At 39.2% G+C, this 20,290-nt stretch overlaps 2 protein-coding genes across 2 annotated transcripts; both read left to right on the top strand.

Annotated features, from left to right (window-relative positions):
* The first annotated feature begins 360 nt into the window (after positions 1–360).
* On the top strand, positions 361–2,133 carry LOC141678449 (epsin-3). The gene is made up of 4 exons (XM_074484771.1): positions 361–626; positions 754–876; positions 1,145–1,306; positions 1,398–2,133. Exons 1-4 carry the CDS (start codon positions 520–522, stop codon positions 2,011–2,013), a joined length of 1,008 nt encoding a protein of 335 aa, XP_074340872.1. The 5' UTR covers positions 361–519; the 3' UTR covers positions 2,014–2,133.
* A 4,649-nt stretch (positions 2,134–6,782) lies between these two features.
* Positions 6,783–9,297, top strand: LOC141680258 (uncharacterized). Its single transcript, XM_074486533.1, has 2 exons — positions 6,783–7,059; positions 8,759–9,297. Exons 1-2 carry the CDS (start codon positions 6,783–6,785, stop codon positions 9,295–9,297), a joined length of 816 nt encoding a protein of 271 aa, XP_074342634.1.
* The last annotated feature ends 10,993 nt before the right edge of the window (positions 9,298–20,290 follow it).

Genomic DNA, 20,290 nt, shown 5'->3' with positions numbered 1-20,290 from the left:
CACCCGGAATCGAACTCCTGACCTCTTGTAAGGGGGACTAGTGCTCAATCTCTTTGTTGGCTTTCTCTACATCATAATGTATCATGCCCAATGCTCCTTTTGTTGTATAATGCTTGTGACGAATACTCCCTATGCTTTATCTATTTAGTGTTGTCGAAAATTTAGCATTTCATAAAATAGTAAAAGAAAACTAGCTAGTGAATATCGAGAGGAACTAGGAAGATGGTAATACATCTGTATATGTGGTCTCCCCTTAAATTTCTCACTGAAAACACTGGCTTCCCACCCCCAATATATATATATATATATATATATATATATATATATATTTCATAAATGCAACTTGAAGATCACATGATTTGTTTGGAAGGGCCTCCCTGAAGTCCATAATTTCAAGCATGTCTTCTAGACCTTAATAAAAATCCCCTTGAATTTTTTTATGTTCTGGAAGACTAGATCTAATTGCTTGAGTTTAGTTTTGTGTTCAAAAGAATCTATTGTTTTCATTAATATCAGGGTATGGCAAACCTACTTTTAGATCATATTAAGAAGCAAACAACTTCTTTTCTACATGAAAAATACAACATTGCAAGGATGGCATTCACGGATGTTACTCCTGCAGAAGTGTAAGTAGAAATGATGCAATCTTTCTCTGTATGTAGCCGACAATGTGTTTACATATTCGTTGGATGGATTTGGAAATCTTTGTGTTTGTGATTTATGTAATGAAATATGCTCATCTGCCTTATGAAGGCTAACGGAGGAGGCGACTAATGATGATCCAAGCAGCCCAGACGCAAGAACTATGACAAGAATAGCAATGGCATCATTTGATGTCAACAACTGTTGGAGAATTGCTGAGGTCCTGCATAGAAGGTATCTGATTCATTACTATATTGCACCATGCAAAATTAATGCTTAAGCCCTGCATTGTACTTGTAACCTGTTGGATACGCCTCTTCTTTTGGTTACAAATAACAATAGGTCCGGGAATATACAGGGGAGACGTGTGTTTGTGAGATAATACTCTTCTATTCACCGTTACCAAAAAATTTAATCAATTTTGTTAAATAGTTTTAGTTACAATGATATAGCTAGAATTACGCGGCTTCTGGTATATTGAATTCAGATCTAAATTTTGCAGATTTGATAGCTTTGAATTTAAGCAATGGAGACAATCCTACAAAGCCTTGGTATTGCTTGAGTTTTTACTTGCTCACGGCCCTGATAATCTTGCAAGAGAATACCGCTGTGACACCCAAATGATCCAAGATCTCTCAACATTCACATATAAAGATGAAAATGGGTACATTCCTTACTTTCGTATTCAAAGTATGTTCACCAACTTTGGATTAACTTTTTTTCAGTCACTTAATTAACGATGTTATTATTAAAAGGTTTGATTGGGGACTTATGATGAGAAAGAGGTCAGAGAGAGTACTAGAGCTATTAAAAGGCGGGGACGTACTTAAACAAGAACGTTTACATGCCCTTAAAATAACAAATCAAATCCAAGGTTTCGGAAACAATACTCTTTCACCTTGTTCTTCATCATCCTCGTCACCATCATCATCGCGAGCATCCAATTGTTCGTCTTTTGGCTCCTTTTCTACGTCAACTACTCCAATATGGAACGAAGCAGACGAATTTAGCAAATTTGACGTACTAAAAGATAAGATACCTGCCAAACCGAAGTTTGAAGCGTCACACCTATGGGATCCTAGTGCTCCTATCGAAGAAAAAGATTCTTTGCTCGACGACTGCAATGATGAGGAAGAAGCAGAGGAAGGGCTACACAATTACGAAGAAGATGTTTATGAAGATGACGACAACAATCAGTATGGTGATCAAAGGGTGTCTGGCTTTTTCAGCGGAATAAGATCAAAGTTTGGTAATGTTAGTCCTGTAGGAAGAAGTGACCATAGTGAGAGAGTTGCATTTCGGTGTATTTCTGATGTTGGGAGGGCCAAGGTAAAAAGGACAGAAAGGCAATTCTCTTCCAAATATGATTAACAAGAATTGTTACGTTGTCCGGAAACTTAATAGTAGCAAAGATGCAAGATTTTAAGTTTTCAATTGTAATGTACTTTGTAGCAAACAACTTGTGATGAAAAATGAGGATTAAATTGCTTAGTTGCAATGCTCTTTTTGTTTCTTTACAAGGTTGACATAATTTGATGCATTGTCTCTGTCTTTCCATCTATCTAAAGATACAGATACAGTTATTAGGTTATATATATCATGAGTTTATTACAATTTACAATACATTCTAACAAATTCTAACAAATCTACGGGTGAAAAACAACCAAAATAGAACTACCTCGTCCTCCAAGAATTGAAAAATTATGAAGCTTTTGACTTCCACTACTAAAGTATCTATTTATACAATCCTATTATAAGCATAAGATCTCTATTTAATAGTTGTTTCTCAATTGTTTAGTACAATTGTTTAGTATGACAACATCAAATTTAAAAGTCAGATAGATCGGAATTGCCAGTGCAATAATAATATTCTTTATTATATTTAAACTTTTATATTTTTTATATTAACAATTTCTACAGGTTCAGAATCCTGAATAACATATAATATTATATTATTTATTTTCAATCAAGTCTCAAATTATCACAAAACATTTATTATTATAACTGATTATGTTCTTCAATTTATTTCCCAACTATTGAAAATATATATCAAAATATAAATAATTTTAAAATAAAATATATTATTAAAATTAATTGAAGTTTTAAAAGTAATATGTGCATCACACGGGTCATACGTTTATATGTAATATAAGCGCATTTAGGATAATAATAATAATAATAATAATAATAATAATAATAATAATAATAATAATAATAATAATCTATATTCAGCGAAATCATATTTCATTTGGTACTAAAAGTACCAAACTATCATATTTTAGTACTCATTGTATAATCATTATTCTGATTCATATATAGTTATTTTAAAAAAAATTATTAATTAATTAAATACTACCTATCAACACGCGTATTATTATTCATCGAATTCAACTTTTTTTAGTTAATGTCACTGACAGCTATTTACCTCTAAATGGAAATATACCTGTTTACTTTTTAATTGATTTTTAAACATAATTAATGAATTGTATTTAAATTTAATTAAGTAGAACCAAGTTTTTGGTACTAAAAGTGATAGGGATAAAAACTACATCCTAAAAACATATTAAATATCGCATTAATTACACTTTGTGCTTCTTGCCTGAAGTCCAGTACAAACCTGTTTGGTCCGAGCTCGTAGCAAATTCAAGACGGCTCATGTAGACAAGGTCCACCAGCAGAGGTCGTCAAGATCCGCGAACAGGACTAGGCCCAATACAGTTGAAAGAGCAGAAACATGTGTCCTAAAAGGACTCAAAGTCCTACACAGAAGGTTCTGGAGTTCCTTCTCTTATAGAACTCCTGATCACCATCTAAGTTGGAGACTTGTCCACCAAGTCTCCCAACACAAGTCTAACCTTAGACTCACCTCTATATAAAGGGCTCTACCCCTCAACCTAAAACTACTTTTTTGGCTTGATTCTCTACCACACAGAGAAACATAGGTATCTTGCAAGGACCGATAGTCCCGAACGCAAAAGCAGCCATTAAAACTCGAATCTCACGCAACTTAGTATTAAATATTAACGCACTCTAATTTTTATTCCACAACATTTGGCGCCGTCTGTGGGAAATCTACAACAACCATGGTGAATACATGGAGCAGAAACAATAATGGAACAGACACCCCTGTCCCATCGCAAACAATCACATCAGTGGTGGAAGTACCACCACACTTAACCTATGCCTCCACCCAAGGAGGAACCCTGGTAGGGGCAACTGAGGCTCAATTACAAGACACGAATCCCCCGACTCCTCACGGGACGAATCCCCAATTTCAGCAGCTACATGCACCTGTGAACTCTCAACCCGTTGGGTATGAGTACTCGATCGTGACCACTAACTCCCCCTTACAGGATGCCTTTATATCCCGAAACTGGAGGAAGTGGACACTCTAATAGGAGTGAAGCACAATGGCGGACGCCCCAATACATACGTGGCTTGGCTCCTATTCCGAAGGATCAAGAATTCTCTGGACCTTATACTGATAGAGACTCTGAATCATCGGATGACAACGTTGCTCCGAGAAGGAGGCGTGCTAGTAAAGAGCCGATGCGTAGTACTGACCAGCGCCCCAGGAGCACTTAAGGGACGAATCCCCAAGATGTCCAGGAGAGGATCAGGGCTCATGAAGCTGAGATCCAAAGGCTGAAGCGCGATCTAGAGACGCACTTGACCCCAAGACCCCCACTTGCTCCGAGGCGGAGAGATCCTCCTTCAATCATAGACCTGAATGGTCCAATACCAAGAAGGGTTGTTGCCCCAAGGGCTTATCCAAGTGATCTTATGCCCCTAGGAGATCCTGATGATCCAAACCCACCATTCACTGATGAGATAATGAATGTCCGCATCTCAAGAAAGTTCAAGATGCCCACCATCAAAGCATAAGATGGACTAGAGACCCTGCTAATCATGTCAGGACGTTCTCTAACGCCCTATTGCTATAACCCGTGAACGACGCTATTAAGTGTCGGGCCTTTTCTCAAACCGTATCGGGTATGTCTCAAAAGTGGTACAACCGTTTTCCCTCAAACTCTATTGGATCCTTTAAGGACTTAAGCCAAACTTTTATCAAGCAGTTCATAAGTGGCGGAGTACACGAGAAGAGTTCGTCCTCTCTCATGGGCATAGTCCAAGAAACAAAGGAGTCCCTGAGAGAGTATCTGAATTGAATTACGAAGGAGGATTTGAAGGTCCCTAATCTTGACGACAATGTAGCTATGATAGCCCTACAGCAAGAGACCAGAGACGAGTTTTTAAGATGTCCCCGACTGAGCGCCATCCCGAAAGCATGCTGCATCTCCAGGATAAGGCCGAAAAGTATATCAAGGTGGAGGAGAGTATAAAGAAGACAACTGTGAGTAATGAACCCTATGGAAACAAGAAGCGAAGACGGATCCGGAGTACGATGACAAGGACAAGTATACTCGAATTAGCAAGAACTCCGACTCCTACTCTTCTAAGAAGAATCAGAAACCAAGGTTCCCTGAATATGCGAGGTTGAACGCTCCAAGGAGACAAATACTTATAGAAATTGAGAAGGACAAAGAGTTTAAATGGACGAAGCCACTAAGGGGAGACCCTGAGAAAAGAGACAAGAGTCGATACTACAGGTTCCACAAAGATGTTGGTCATGATACTAACGATTGTAGGCAACTTAAGGATGAGATTGAGTATTTGATCCGAAGGGGAAAATTCAGACGTTTCACCAAGGGTGAAGAGGCCGGAGGCCAAAAAAGAGACAATGACCGAAGAGATAACGATCGAAGGGGTAACGACAGAGATCGCAACCCACAGTCCCGATGGACACTAATCAATATGATCTCGGAAGGTCCTACAACAGCTGGTACTACGAGGAACTCTCGAAAAACTTATGCGAGAGAGGTGATGAGCATAGTTGGAGAGCCATCTAAGCGTTCTAAGTCAGAGATGATGCTTGAATTTGGTGACCCAGACCTTGAAGGTTTGAAATTTTCTCAGGATGATCCTCTGGTTATCACTCCGATAATTGGAAATTGTCTTGTCATGAGGGTCCTAGTGGACAATGGAGTTTCTGTGGATATTCTATTCCATGACACATTCATAAGGATGGGTTACAATGATTCTCAACTAACTCCGTCTGATGCACCCATCTACGAATTTAACCACGTGGAATGCAAAGTCGAAGGAGCAATACAACTTCCCGTAACTATCGGAGAATAGCCCAAGGAGGCCACACAGATGTTGAACTTTCAGGTTGTTAAGGCAACCTCTACTTACAATGCTATCATGGGTAGAACAGGGATCCATGCGTTTAAAGCCGTTCCCTCAACCTACCATACGGTACTAAAGTTTCGAACTAGGAATGGTGTTGGAGAAGCAAAAGAAGATCAGAAAATGGCCCGCAGTTGCTATGTTGTAGCACTTAGGCCTGATGGAACCGGGGGGCAGGTCCTCCCCATAGAAGATATGGATGTCCGAGAGAATGGCGAACTGCGAGGGAAGCCAGCCGATGACTTGGTCCCAATTCCCCTAGACCCCTTAGACACGGAGAAGGTCACATATATTGGGGCATCTCTCGACAAGACCTTGAAGGGCCAAATGATAACTTTTCTACAAGACAATAGTAATGTGTTTGCTTGGACAACAACTGATATGCCTAGGATTGACCTGAACCTTATAACTCATAGGTTGAATGTTGACCCAACTCGAAAGGTTGTGAAGTAGAAGAAGAGAACTTATGCCCCTGATAGGCTGGAAGCCATTAAATAGGAGGTCGATAAGCTTTTAGAAGCTGGATTCAATGAGGAAGTGCAGTTCCCTGAGTGGTTGGCCAATCCCGTAATGGTTAAGAAAGCCAATTGGAAGTGAATGATATGCATCGACTTCACTGACTTGAATAATGCTTGTCCTAAGGACTACTACCCCCTACAAAGGATTGATACCCTGATCTTGCCACTGCTGGACACGAGATGTTAAGTTTTATGAATGGCTTCAGCGGCTACAATCAGATTAAAATGAACAAAGATGACACCTCCAAGGTATCTTTCATAACTGACTTTGGTGTATTTTGTTATCTTGTTATAGTTTTTGGACTTAAGAATGCAGAAGCTACTTACCAAAGGTTGGTAAATAAGATACTTGCCCATCTAATTGGGAAGACCATGGAGGTCTATGTTGATGATATGTTAGTCAAAATTTTAAGCAAGGACGATCATATTAGTCATCTCAGAGAGGCTTTTGAAGTGCTGAGGCACCACAAGATGATGTTAAACCCTGCCAAATGTGCTTTTGGTGTTGGGTCCAGAAAATTTTTGGGTCACATGGTCTCTAAGAGGGGAATAGAGGCCAACCCCGAAAAAATCAAAGCAATCCTGGACATGGAGCCACCACGCTCCATTAAGGACGTTCAGAAGCTGACAGGAAGAATCGCAGCTCTAGGTAGATTCATCTCCAAGTCTGGAGATAAATGCCTGCCCTTTTTCAAAATCCTTAAGAAGGTGAATAATTTTGAATGGACAGCTGAGAGCCAAGAGACCTTTGAACAGCTAAAGAAGTAAATGACTAAAACCTCGTTGTTGGCCAAACCAAGTCCGGAGGACACCCTTTATCTGTACTTAGCGATATCTGGACAAGCCGTGAGTGCAGTCCTCGTGAAAGAAAAATAAAAACTCCAGAAGCCCGTATATTATATAAACAAGGTGCTCCATGGAGCAGAGTTGAATTACTCCACCACAGAGAAGTTCGCGCTCGCTCTCATTACAGCCTCGAGGAAATTGAGACCATATTTCCAGGCTCAGAAGATCGAAGTCCTGATAGACCAACCCTTGAGGAACATTCTACATAGCCCGAAGGCCAGCAAAAGGCTTATTAAGTGGGCAATTGAGTTAGGAGAATTTGACATCAAGTACAAGCCTCGAACAGTCATCAAGGCTCAGGCCTTAGCAGACTTCATGGTCGAACATAGCATTAACGAACAAGAAGTCGGGGGCAAGAGATAGTAACCCCAGAAGGAGGAAAGAAAGAGAAGGATAAAAAAATGACCCTGAAAGAGTATTGGGTTCTCTATTTTGATGGAGCGTCCAAAATAAAATCTAGTGGTGCAGGCCTAGTATTGCAAACCCCTGATGGGTTTATGATTGAGTATGACTTGAAGTTGGACTTCCCAACTACGAATAATGAAGCATAATACGAAGCGTTGATAGCCGGCTTAGGCTTGGCTAGAGTCGTGAGGGCCAAAAACCTGAAGGTCTATGGAGACTCAAGACTTGTAGTTGCTCAAGTTAATGGAGAGTTTGAGGCCAAAGATGATACTACGACCAAGTACCTGAGAGTTGTAAACAAAATATTGACTCAATTTGATGAAAGGTACGCAGAACATGTTCCAAGAGAGGAGAACACTATGGCGGATGCCTTGTCCCAATTTGGCTCATCTGAAATCGTGAACTATCCGAGAAGTATCTACTTACAGGTCTTGAAGAACCCTACTATTCATGTTTTAAATCTGATAGCCCGGTTGGTGTGACAGGTTGTTGGATAGACATGATAAAGACCCACTTAGAGACTGGGTGGCTCCCCGATGATGCCCAAGAGGCACGTAAGCTGTCAGTTAGAGCATTGAGATATTCATTGATTGAAGGCCTTTTCTATAAAAGGTCCTTTTTTATTCCGTACCTGAAGTGTTTGAGACCTCTTGAAGCCGAGGAGGCACTTAAAAAAGCTCATGAAAGGATTTGTGGACAACACTTGGGGGGCAGGGCTCTCGCTCACAAGATAACTCAGTTGGGATTTTACTGGCCAAATATGCTAGCCGATGCAAAGGCTTATGTGAACAAATATGACAAGTGCCAGAGGCACGCTCCAATAGTACGATAGTCCCCATAGAGGCTTACATCTATCAGCACACCCGTCCCTTTTGCAATGTGGGGAATGGACATACTTGGACCATTTCTTGTAGCATCAGGACAAAGGAAGTTCATTGTGGTAGCCATAGACTACTTTACAAAGTGAATTGAGGCTAAAGCACTAGCCAAGATAACCACCAAGCAAATTTCCCAATTCTTTTAGGAGAATGTGATATGCCGATTTGGAATCCCACGCATCCTTATCACAGATAATTAGCGACAATTTAATAATGTAGAGTTCAGAGAGTACTGCGATGATAACAGCATAGAGCTTCGCTTCACCTCGGTTGCTCACCCACAAGCAAATGGGCAGGCGAAAGTTTCCAACAGAATCATCCTTGATGGACTTAAGAAAAGGGTTGAATGCTCAAGAAACATTTGCGCAGATGAGTTGCTTCCTGTACTATGGGCGTATCGCACCACCTGTAAAGTGACTACCGAAGCTACCCCGTTTATGCTAGCTTACGGAGACGAGGCCGTGGTGCCCCTTGAGATCACTCATGAATCCCCTAGGATCGAAGCTTACGAGCCAGAGATTAATGAAGAAGGCATGAGGCTCGCTCTCGATCTCATTGACGAGGTCAGAGATGAGGCCAATACCCGCAATGCAGAGCATCAACGAAGAGCCTCCCCCTATTACAATAAAACGGTTAAAGAAAGGTTCTTTCAGCAGGGAGATTTGGTTCTAAGGAAGATTGAGGCATCGAGAGTAGGGGAGAGAGGAAAGTTAGCCCCAAACTGGGAAGGACCTTATAAGGTCAGGAAGATATTATGACGACGATCCTACAAGTTGGAAACCCTGAACGGTGATGAAGTGCCCCGCACTTGGCACACTTCAAACCTGAAGGTTCATATGTTTAGAAAATTTATGATGTGTTTCTAGTCTTTAGTATTAAGTTTATAAATAAGGTCGACGAAACCATCTATTGTAAGGGTTGAACCCATTTCTCAGAGATATTATCTATTTATGCAAGTTTATTTCTATCATCTTATGTACCAATTTATTTAAGTACGAGCAACTAAAGAATGCAAGTCCCGAAGGACTAAATGTCGAAAATAAAATACAAGTTTGAAATGAAATCAAACAAAATGCATAAATAAAGATCCCGAAGGATCACGAGTTAAGTCTCGAAGGACCAATAGGTTACAGACCAACATAGCTCATATAAGAAAGTACTAAAAATAAAGGCCATATACGGAGATTAAATCCATGCAAGGACACAACATTCACTCATCGGAAGAATCCTCCCCTTCGTCATCCTCCTCCTCGTCCGAGCCTCCCTCAGAAGAAGAACTGCTACTCCCTAGAACCGGCTCCCTGATTTTTCCCGAAGGACTGCTCTGGAGTTAGGGCTACCCGAGGGGGACTTACCCTTGGAACTAGAACCTCTGTGGCTAGAACTCGATTGAGACCTCATGCAGGGAGTCTCAGGCACAGATGCAAAATCTTGCTCGGATGGGTTCATAGCGGGTAGCTGCCAGGGAAAAGATAGAAGACTCAGGTCGACAACATCCAACCATAAGCCTTGAGCATCATTGACTCCCCTCTTCCAACCTAGTGCAAGGTTAACATGACGCATCTCACCATCATGCTCATCCATCATCTTGGTGAACGATGAGGATCCGTGGTACGATTCCACGAGGTCTTTCCATTCCTTCTTCCTCTTCTCCTCCGTATTGGCACACTTCCTCTCCAAGGAAGCAATCTTTCCCTCTGCATCCTGAGCTTTGAACTCCCGCTCCTCCGAGGAGATGTTCATTTTGTTCATGGAGGTTTGCAGCGCTGCATAGTCACTCCTCATCTTTATGCTTTGGGTAGAGGACACATGATACAAATTTATACAATTTGAAGTACACCTGATACAAGGCTTGAGCCCCTAGCATCTCGACCTCAAGAAGTTTCTCCCCAGAAGAGACATGAAGAAGGTCGGGAGGAGTAACGCAGTTCCTCGACCACTCGAGGGCTAATTCCGGATTATCGAACATCGAGTCATTGTTGGAGATGCCCCAAGAAGGTTTCCAAGGGGTCCTTACACTCCCATCAAAGTCTTTGGTCCTCTTATGACCACATCCAGATGCTTCAAGGAAAGTAGGGATCTTAGGAACTCAGTTGGCCTGTTTGGCTGTGTCCCGAGCCATCATTCCCATAATTGCATCGCTCCTGTTGGCCTTGGCGTCTATAGCCTCAGCAGCTGAAATAAGATAAAAGAAGGCAGATATAAGAATAAACTTGCATAAAGTTAAGGAAGAATAAAAATAAATACCCTCTATAGAGAGTTTTCTAAGGCCAACTTGGATGAGCTTGGTTTCTGTTTTGAACTCCCCGTAAGGGGTTCTCCCATCATTTTCAATAAGGAGGTCTCAGGCTAGAAGCTCAGCATCTGAAAGATTGAGAATATAATGAGAACTATCAACTGGGATGCTGAAGTCACGTATGAAATACGCCCCCAGTCTCCACCCTTCCATTTTACGACCACAAACTTCTTGTTCCATTTGTGGTTTGAGTTATGAAGAGAGCTGGTGTTCACCATGTGAGGAATATGAGCTCTGTGTTGGATCACGACCCAAATGACCCAACCGGGTCTATTCAAAGGAGAAGCTTTTGTTAGGAATATGTTATAGGCTTGATGATATGTTACCAAAACACCTTAGTAGATTTAATTAAGTGTAATTGTAGCTTTCAACAGATAATCTCACTTGTCATCCGTTGAAAGAGTAACTTATGTTTAAATAAGTTTTTGTAGCACATTCCTGTATACTGTAATGTCTTGAAGGATGAGAAGTTGTAGGATATTTTAAGTCATGTTGGCTTCTAGTATGATATGTAAAATAGGTTGGCTAATTGTAAATATTAAATTCCTTGTAATTTTGTATAAAAGAAATTGAGTCAACTGCTATGGAAATACTTGCAACAGATGTTTCTACAAGGCTTCGACGGATGACCCAAATCCCATTCAATGGATGATCCAATAGAGTCTCGACGGATGATGCAATAGAGTATCGACGGATGATCCAAGAGAGTCTCGATGGATAACAAATTCAAATTAGGAGTTGATAGTGACTTAACAGTCACATGGGTTGATTTTATACAAAAGGAATGTGGCAGTCTGTAATCAGGATTATGAAGATCAAGAAATATTTCCATTTTCATGCTAACTTGAAGAAATACAAAGATGATGGATGGAGAAATGAAGAAACATGTGATTATACTTAGACATGTTTTTTTTATTAGTTTGTCTTTTTCACATGTAACTTGGAAATATATAAACCAAGAGTTGCAAGAAGAAAAATATTGATTGAAAGAACTAAGAAATAGATAAGACATAATCTGTTAAGAATTTCTTAGCTCTCTCTTGTAAATTTACTTGTAAGCAACTGCGTGCTCTTTTACATCATAAAGATCTTCTATATATATATATGGTGGAAACAACAATCCACCAGAAAGTTTTTTAACATCTTTGTTTATTTACTTTGTATTTTGAAGACTTGAATATTTCTTATCCGTACTCAACATATTCATACATAGTTATATTTATATTTGCAAGAAGTTTTAAAAGATTGTTAAGAAACCAAGAATTACATTCAACCCCCCTTCTGTAATTATACTTGTTAGATTATTTGGGAATAATAGCTTTCATCATGAAAATGCTTCGAAACATCATTACACTCAAGGGGATGCCCAAGTCGTGACATCTCACTATGAACAGAATGATGAATGCCCACCCGTTGGGGTAAAGTTGGCATGGATGAATCTTGAGCTCAGCTAGAAGCCTCGGAATGAAAGGGTGTAGGGGAAAACATAGCTCGGACTTCAATCCCTCATTATACACGAATAACATTTGGTGGCAGAGATTGCAAGCCCTTTCACTAGGCTTAGGCTTGCGAATTTAAGTAGTCGGGCCAAGAGTAAGCCGACTGAATCTCTTCAACATCCTTCTCACGGAGCATACTCCTATGATGAAATGCATCAAAATGGATGGTACTCGGGTACTCATCTTCCCTCTCATCCAGCATACTCTTTAGGCTATTAAAATAATGGTTAATAGAGAAAGGAGAAACGAGAGCAATACCTTGCAGAGAGCGAAGCGTATCCCTCTTGTGCATAGCTTCCTTCTGGGAGAAAGAGGACTTGATAGGACCTTGTCCACTAGACATCTTTGAAGAGCTTGACAGAGTTTGAGAATTTGAGAAGTTGAGAAATGAAAGTGTGAATGAAAATGAACACTTCTCATCTTCTTTTATAGGAAAAGAGCTACATGTTGCAATATGTCGTAAATCTTCCTGTTTCGCGTTAACGGGTACTTCTCGAAAGAACATAGGAAATAGTGGATAAAAAATGGTCGAAAAGAGGGAACAAACGATATAATAAACGAATAAAGTGAGGCAGGACACCGCTTACCGTATCAGTCTTCTGGAATAGCCGAGCTGAGACTAAGCATAAGTCATTAGTCTTAGCTAAGAGCTGATTATGGTAATCACCATGATTAGCAAAAGTTATAAGAGTTAAAACAAGATTGGCTTTTCAGTTAAATAAATTTTGTGAAGGCCAGAGTGCTCACGAGCGCTAGAACAGAACGTTCTCCTCACGACGGATCAGACTACCCTGGAGGAGAGCTCGGAGGGTAACAATCTACCTCAAGAGTAGCCCTGGCTGACCAGCCAACAATTGAGGTCTTTTGGCCGACCACGAGCCTCTGTAGGACAACCCGTAGGGCTTCAAAGTCCATTTAAGACCACTCCTGGCCAACCAGGCAACAAATGAAGGCCATATGGCCGACCAGGAGCCTCTGTAAGAGACCCCGGAGGGCCTCAAAGTCTATTAAGACCACACCTGGCTGATCAGACAACAAATGAAGGCCATATGGCCGACCATGAGCCTTTGTAGGAGAGCCCAGAGGGCCTTAAAGTCCATTAAGACTAGTCCTGTCCTACCAGGAAACAATTGAAGGCCATATAGCCGACCAGGAGCCTCTGAAGGAGAGCCCTGAGGCCTTCCAAAGTTGTTCTGGTAGCTCCCTTGAGAAATTTTGTGTGAATTCATAAGAAGGGATTGACCCCCGACGGAAACAAGTTTCGTTAAGACCAGGACGTCCACGAGAATGAATTTTATAAAGATCAGAATGCCAGCGAGAACAAGCTTCATGAAGACCAGAGGATTCACATAAATAAGTTTCGTGAAGAGTAAAGCGTTCACCATGAAGGATTCAGAGAAGTTTTCCTCTCGGCTGATCAGACCTCACAGAGAGTGGCCACAAGGCCTATGAAGACCAATTCTGGTCGACCAGGCTATAATTGGGGTCTTTTGGCCGACCAGGAGCTCCTGTAAAAGAGCCTCGGGGCCTTTTGAAGTTGTTCTGGACAACCAAAAGAATGGAAGCCTATGACTGCCTCTCTCAGAAATTCTCAAGATTACAAGAAGTTTAGTTTGGAGAGATTGTATGGCATTCTAAAAACTTATGAGCTTGAGTTGGAACAAGATTAGCATATTGAGAAAGGAAGGAAAAAGGGAGGATCTATAGCCTTGGTGGCTAAATAAGAGACAATGAAAGAGATGAAGGTTGAAGCTGTGGAATCTGCACCAAACTCTAGGGTTTGTGAATGCAAAGGAAAAGGGCTAGTGGCTGAGCATGAAGATCATCTAAGTCAAGATGAAACGGAAAACATAGATGAACATCTAGCCTTCATGTCAAGAAGGTTTGCCAAGCTCAAATTCAAAAAGAATTTTGGAACAACTAATCCAAATAGAAACATGGTGGATAAATCCAAATTCAAGTGTTTCAAATGTGGCTTGAGTGGTCATTTTGTAAATGAATGAGAAAAAGAAATTTGAGCAAGTTGACTATAAGAGGAAATACTTTGAATTGCTCAAGCAGAAAGAAAGGGCTTTCTTGACTCAATAAAATGGCTGGGCAGCATATGGGGAAGATGAAGATGAAGAACCAAGTTATGTCAACCTAGCCCTGATGGCCAAATCAGATGAAGCAAAAGTCAGTTCTTCAAGCAATCTGGGAAACAGAAAGAACCTTTGATATCTGGATAATGGTTGCTCAAGGCACATGACTGGAGATTTTACCCTGCTCACTGAGTTCAAGGAGAGAGCTGGCCCAAGTATTACTTTTGGAGATAACAATAAAGGGTATACTGTGGGATATAGATTAATTTTTAAAGACAATGTCATCATTGAAGAAGTTGCTCTAGTGGATGGACTCAAACACAATCTTTTGAGTGTCAGTCAGCTTTGTGACAAGGGCAACTCAGTAACATTCAATTCAGAAGCCTGTGTTGTTACAGACAAAAGGAACAACAAAGTGGTTCTCACTGGAGTGAGAAAAGGAAATTTGTACCTAGATGACTTCAACCCATCTAGTATAAATTCTATTACTTATCTTTTCAGCAAAGCAAGTCAAGATGAAAGTTGGTTGTGGTACAAGAAACTGTCCCATCTGAAGTTCAAGACTATAAATGAATTAGTCAGAAAAGATCTTGTAAGAGGCATTCCTCAAGTTGAGTTCTCAAAGGATGGATTGTGTGATGCCTTTCAGAAAGGAAAACAAATCAAGGCATCATTAAAAAAGAAGCTTGAATCTACAATTGAAGAACCACTACAACTTTTATACATGGATTTGTTTGGACCAGTCAATGTGTTGTCAATCTCAAAAAAAGATATTGCCTAGTGATTTTGGATGATTTCTCAAAGTTCACTTGGACATATTTTCTTAAATCTAAAGATGAAGCTAGTGAAATCATTATCAATCATATAAGGCAAGTCAACAATCATCCTAATCTTAAAGTTGGAAGCATCAAGAGTGACAATGGAACTGAGTTCAAGAATTCTGTAATAAGGTTGTTTTGTAAATAAAATGGGATCATGCATGAGTTTTCAGCAGCAAGGACTCCACAACAAAATAGAGTAGTGGAAAGAAAGAACAGATCTCTTATTGAAGCTGCAAGGATAATGCTAGAAGAATCATAGTTGCCAACTTACTTTTGGGCAGAAGCTGGAAAAACTGCATACTACACTCAGAATATTTATTTGGTCAATCAAGCAAAATACATGACCCCTTATCAATTATTCAAGAACAGGAAGCCAACACTAAACTTTCTTCATGTATTTGGCTGCAAATGCTATATTCTAAGAAATCAAACTGAATAGCATAGAAAGTTTGATGCCAAAGCAGATGAAGGTATTTTTGTTGGGTATGCAGTTGGAAAAGTATACATAATCTACAATCTAAGAACCAACATTGTTATGGAATTTGTATATGTTGTGTTTGATGATAAGAAGATTGAAGGACTTCAAGATGAAGGTTTCCATGAAATCCTCAAGTTTGATAATGTTGAGATGAACTGTGATGATAGTGATGATGATAGTGATCAAGAAATAAACTCTAAGGATAATGTGAAAAAGTCAGCAACAAATGAAGCACATAATTCTGCATTCGTCGAGAGACAAGGTGCATCATCCATTGAGAGACAAACTGCATCATCCGTCGAAATTCAACATCCGTTGAGCCATCAATAGCAATTGAAAGTCAATATAGATCACATACTTAAAGGACCTCAACTTCAAGTCAAAGATCCACAAACTCAGGAGGATTTTCTTCTAATCAAAACTCAGTCACACATCAAGATAACTTTGAGGCCTCTTCATCTAGAGCTAATCTACCACAACAAAGAAAATGGACAACGATCACCCATTTGAACTAATTTTTGGTGATGCATCTTCAAGAGTATAAACAAGGAAAGCAACTCAAGAATAATATCTATATAGCAGCTTCCTGTCACAGGAAGAGCCAAAGAAGGTAGAAGAAGTTTTGTTGGATCCTGATTGGGTTTTAGCTATGCAGAAAGAGCTAAACCAATTTGAAAGGAATAAGGTATGGAAGCTGGTACCCAAACCTAAAGACAAAAATCCTATTGACACCAAATGGGTATTCATAAATAAGATGAAAAAAAAATTGCATAGTAGTCAGGAACAAAGCTAGATTGGTTGCTAAGGGCTATTGTCAACAAGAAGGAATAGATTTTGATGAGACTTTTGCTCCTATTGCAAGACTTGAAGCCAACATAATTTTTCTAGCTTATACATCTCATGCCAATTTCAAAGTCTATCAAATGGATGTTAAAAGTACATTTATGATTAGGGATTTGGAGGAGGAAGTCTATGTCAGTCTGCCTCCTGGTTTTTAAGACCCCAACTTTCCTGACTATGTCTAATATCTTTTGAAAGCACTATATGGTTTGGAGCAAGCACCTAGAGCCTGGTATGACACTCTGTCAAAGTTTCTTTTAGTAAATCACTTGACAAGAGGTACTGTTGACAAAACTCTTTTCTTTAGAAATGTTAATGGCTCTAGTATACTTGTTCAGATTTATATAGATGATATTATTTTTGGCTCTACAGATGAGAAATTTTGCAAAAGGTTTTCCAAATTGATGCAAAGTAAATATGAAATGAGCATGATGGGTGAACAAACTTACTTTCTTGGTTTACAAGTTAAGCAAGTTAGTGATGGAATATTCATCAGTCAAACCAAATATATTTATGATTTTTTAAAGAAGTTTGACTTAATGGATTCCACATTTGTTAAGACTCCTATGGTCACTGCTACTAAACTAGAATTGAACACTACTGAGAAGTCTGTGGACATTTCAAGTTATAAGATATAGTTGGCTCACTTTTATATTTAACAGCTAGCAGGCCAAATATAATGTTTGCTACTTGTCTTTGTGCTAGATTTCAAGATAATCCTAGAGAATCTCATTTAGTAGCTATTAAAAGAATTTTCAGATATCTCAAAGGAACACCAAAACTTGGTATTTGGTCTCCTAGAGATTCTGGTTTTGATCTAATTGGTTATTCAGATGCAGATTATGCAAATTGTAAAATTGATAGAAAAAGTACAACAGGAACCTCTCAGTTTCTAGGAGACAAGCTAGTGTCCTGGTTTTGCACGAAACAAAATTCAGTCTCTACTTCTACATCTGAGGCTGAATATATTGCTGCTGGTAATTGCTGTGCACATATTTTATGGATGAAGAATCAATTATTGGACTACGTTCTACCTGTGGACAACATCCCAATTTTCTGTGACAACACAAGTGCCATTGTTATTACTGAAAATCCTGTGCAACATTTAAGGAGCAAGCACATTGACATCAAGTACCACTTCATTCGAGAACATGTCATGAATGGTACAGTGGAACTTCATTTTGTTCCAAGTGAGAAGCAACTTGCAGACATCTTTACCAAGACACTTGATGAGTCCACCTTTACTAGGTTAGTTAGTGAGTTAGGTATGCTTAATTATTCCTGAATTGTTTTGATGTCTAAGCAATTTGTAATGCAGCAAGAATCAAATTTGATCTTTCTTGTTAAGATGGAATTTTGGCTAAGTCAAAATTTACATCTCGACGGATGTTCATTATTCGTTGAAAATAAATATCCGTTGAGTTTCATTATCTATTGAAAATCAAATATTTTTCAGGGTACTTTTTATCTCGACGGATATCTATTTAATCTATATCCGTTGAATTGCTTTAATCATAGCCGTTAATTTTATACCTTATTCGTCGAATTTACTTACAGTATGTGAGTATATGTCGATGGATAATCTTTTGAATTTCTACAATTTATTTTATTTTTAAACGGCTATTTGGGAAAATCTTATTGGGTACTTTATTGTACTTTTTAATTTTTACTTATTTATTTCTGAGAAAGTATAAAAGCCCTCTTTCATTTTCACTTTACTTTTGTCTTTCTCAAAATATTTTACTTTCTTCATATCCAAAGCATAAACCCCTTTCTCTGTAACTACTATCAATCATAACAATGACACCTGTAGTCAAAATCATGTCTCAATCTGGATTTTTGTATGAAAAGAACAACTTTGTAACACTGGTGAACAAAGATATTGTTGCTTCTGAGGACTATCACAAGATGATGGACTTCATCCGAAGTTGCAAACTAAGCTATGCGATGCTTGAATCTCCAGTTATCTATTGTGAAGTTGTGGAGGATATTTGGACTACTGCAGTGTATAACTCTAAATATAAGACCATTGCCTTCTCTCTCAAAGGTAATGATCATTGTATTAACTGTGATGAAATTCAATCATGCTTTAAACTGCCTGAAAATAATACACTTGTCCCACACACAGACACAGATGTGAGCATGATGCTTGTGTCTATGGGTTATTCTCTAAATCTTGCCAAATTAGGCGAGGATATGAGAATGGGCCTTAAAAAAGAGTGGAGCTTTCTCTGTGACTCTTTTATTAAAGCATTTTCAGGAAAGATTAGCAATTTTGATGCAGTTAGTTACTCTATGGTTAACATGCTTTACATGCTTTTTAGTGATAAATATTTTAATTTGAGTAGTTCTGTCATGTATGAACTAGGGTATAAGTTAGGAGACATTAAGAAGAGGTCTAAGAATATATACTATGCTAGATTTTTATGATGATAGCAAACCATGTGTCTAAAGACCTCTTGATTGAGAACCCAACAAATAAACTTGATTGATGGGTCCAAGAAAAGAGGGGTTTTGCTGATCTTAACAGTAACAATCTCCATAGTGAGGTACCTTTCAATTACTTGCCAATCATGGAGGCACATCAGGTAAGTGAGGTAAATGTTTCCGTCTCTACTTTTTCCTAACCTCAAGTTTCTTTGCAAGCTATTGTGGCTATGGCATCTGTGAGAGTGACCAAACAGATGCCTACCCAAGCTACAAAATCCAAAAGTTTAAAAATCAAGTCAAGGAAACCACACTCTAGTTCCTCTCAAAAGAAACTAGTTTCAAAATCTACCAAAACGCAAGAGGGGAGTGTGAAGGGTGGTGAGACAGGTGAGGGACATGATGAAAATCAAAGAAACCCTAAGGATAATGAGAGTGAGATTTGTGTGACCCAAACCAACCACATTGCAGTCTCCCAACAAACTGTAATGCTTAATAAGGAAATAAGCTCATTACTAGTTGCATCCTCCCAAAAGGATGTGACTATTGAAACAAGCTCTCAACCAAGGGCACATGACAAAAGGGGATGTGACACATACCAACCTTAAACTTATATAAGAAAGAAGAAATCTAAACCTATGGGGGAGTCACAGGGTGCACACACAGTGCCAACTACAGTCCAAGTCTCGGTTATTGCACCATCACAAAGTCGGGTTGATGTAGCTCCAATAAATGTGGAGCCATAGCCAAAATCTTTTACAATTGAAATACCTTATACACACAATTATCCCACAAACTCACTGGATGTGGACATGATAAACACATCAATTCCTGATTCTCCATCTTTGACACTCACGGAAGAGTCAAAATCCAAAGCAAGTGAGCATCATCTTATAGATGATTTGTTGGCTCACTTGCCATTTCTTTCCGATTCTAATGAGAAATCTGTGCATAATCTCAAATCAATCACCATAGATTCTACAGTAGTTTCAACTCCTAACTCTATCATTTCTACTTTCTCGATGGATATTCCTCATTCGTCGACTAGTAATTGTCTCTTGACGGATAAGTTTCATATCAATTATCCGTCGACATTCACAACTACTATTTCGATGGATATTCCTCATTTGTTGGAAGTCTCTACACAACTTGAAATTTCCAAACATGTTACTAGTGTACATGACTTAGTGGTTGTTCAATCACTATTAGGATTGAGGGAATAGAATGAACTGAGTGGGAGGCTGAGTTGCTCTCAGGCAAAAGGAGAGGAAATGAGTGATCAAATGCATGTTATTTCTTCCATCATGGA

The sequence above is a fragment of the Apium graveolens genome, chromosome 8 (genome assembly GCF_009905375.1).
Source record: "Apium graveolens cultivar Ventura chromosome 8, ASM990537v1, whole genome shotgun sequence".
NCBI classification, from domain to species: domain Eukaryota; kingdom Viridiplantae; phylum Streptophyta; class Magnoliopsida; order Apiales; family Apiaceae; genus Apium; species Apium graveolens.
This window is presented reverse-complemented; position numbering and strand designations above follow the sequence as displayed.

Coding starts and splice junctions, on each gene's coding strand:
- LOC141678449 (XM_074484771.1), top strand. CDS start 520: ATGGCAAACCTACTTTTAGATCATATTAAGAAGCAAACAACTTCTTTT. Junction 627..753: donor GATGTTACTCCTGCAGAAGT/GTAAGTAGAAAT, acceptor TGCCTTATGAAG/GCTAACGGAGGAGGCGACTA. Junction 1,307..1,397: donor ACATATAAAGATGAAAATGG/GTACATTCCTTA, acceptor TATTATTAAAAG/GTTTGATTGGGGACTTATGA.
- LOC141680258 (XM_074486533.1), top strand. CDS start 6,783: ATGGAGGTCTATGTTGATGATATGTTAGTCAAAATTTTAAGCAAGGAC. Junction 7,060..8,758: donor AGGAAGAATCGCAGCTCTAG/GTAGATTCATCT, acceptor TTAATAATGTAG/AGTTCAGAGAGTACTGCGAT.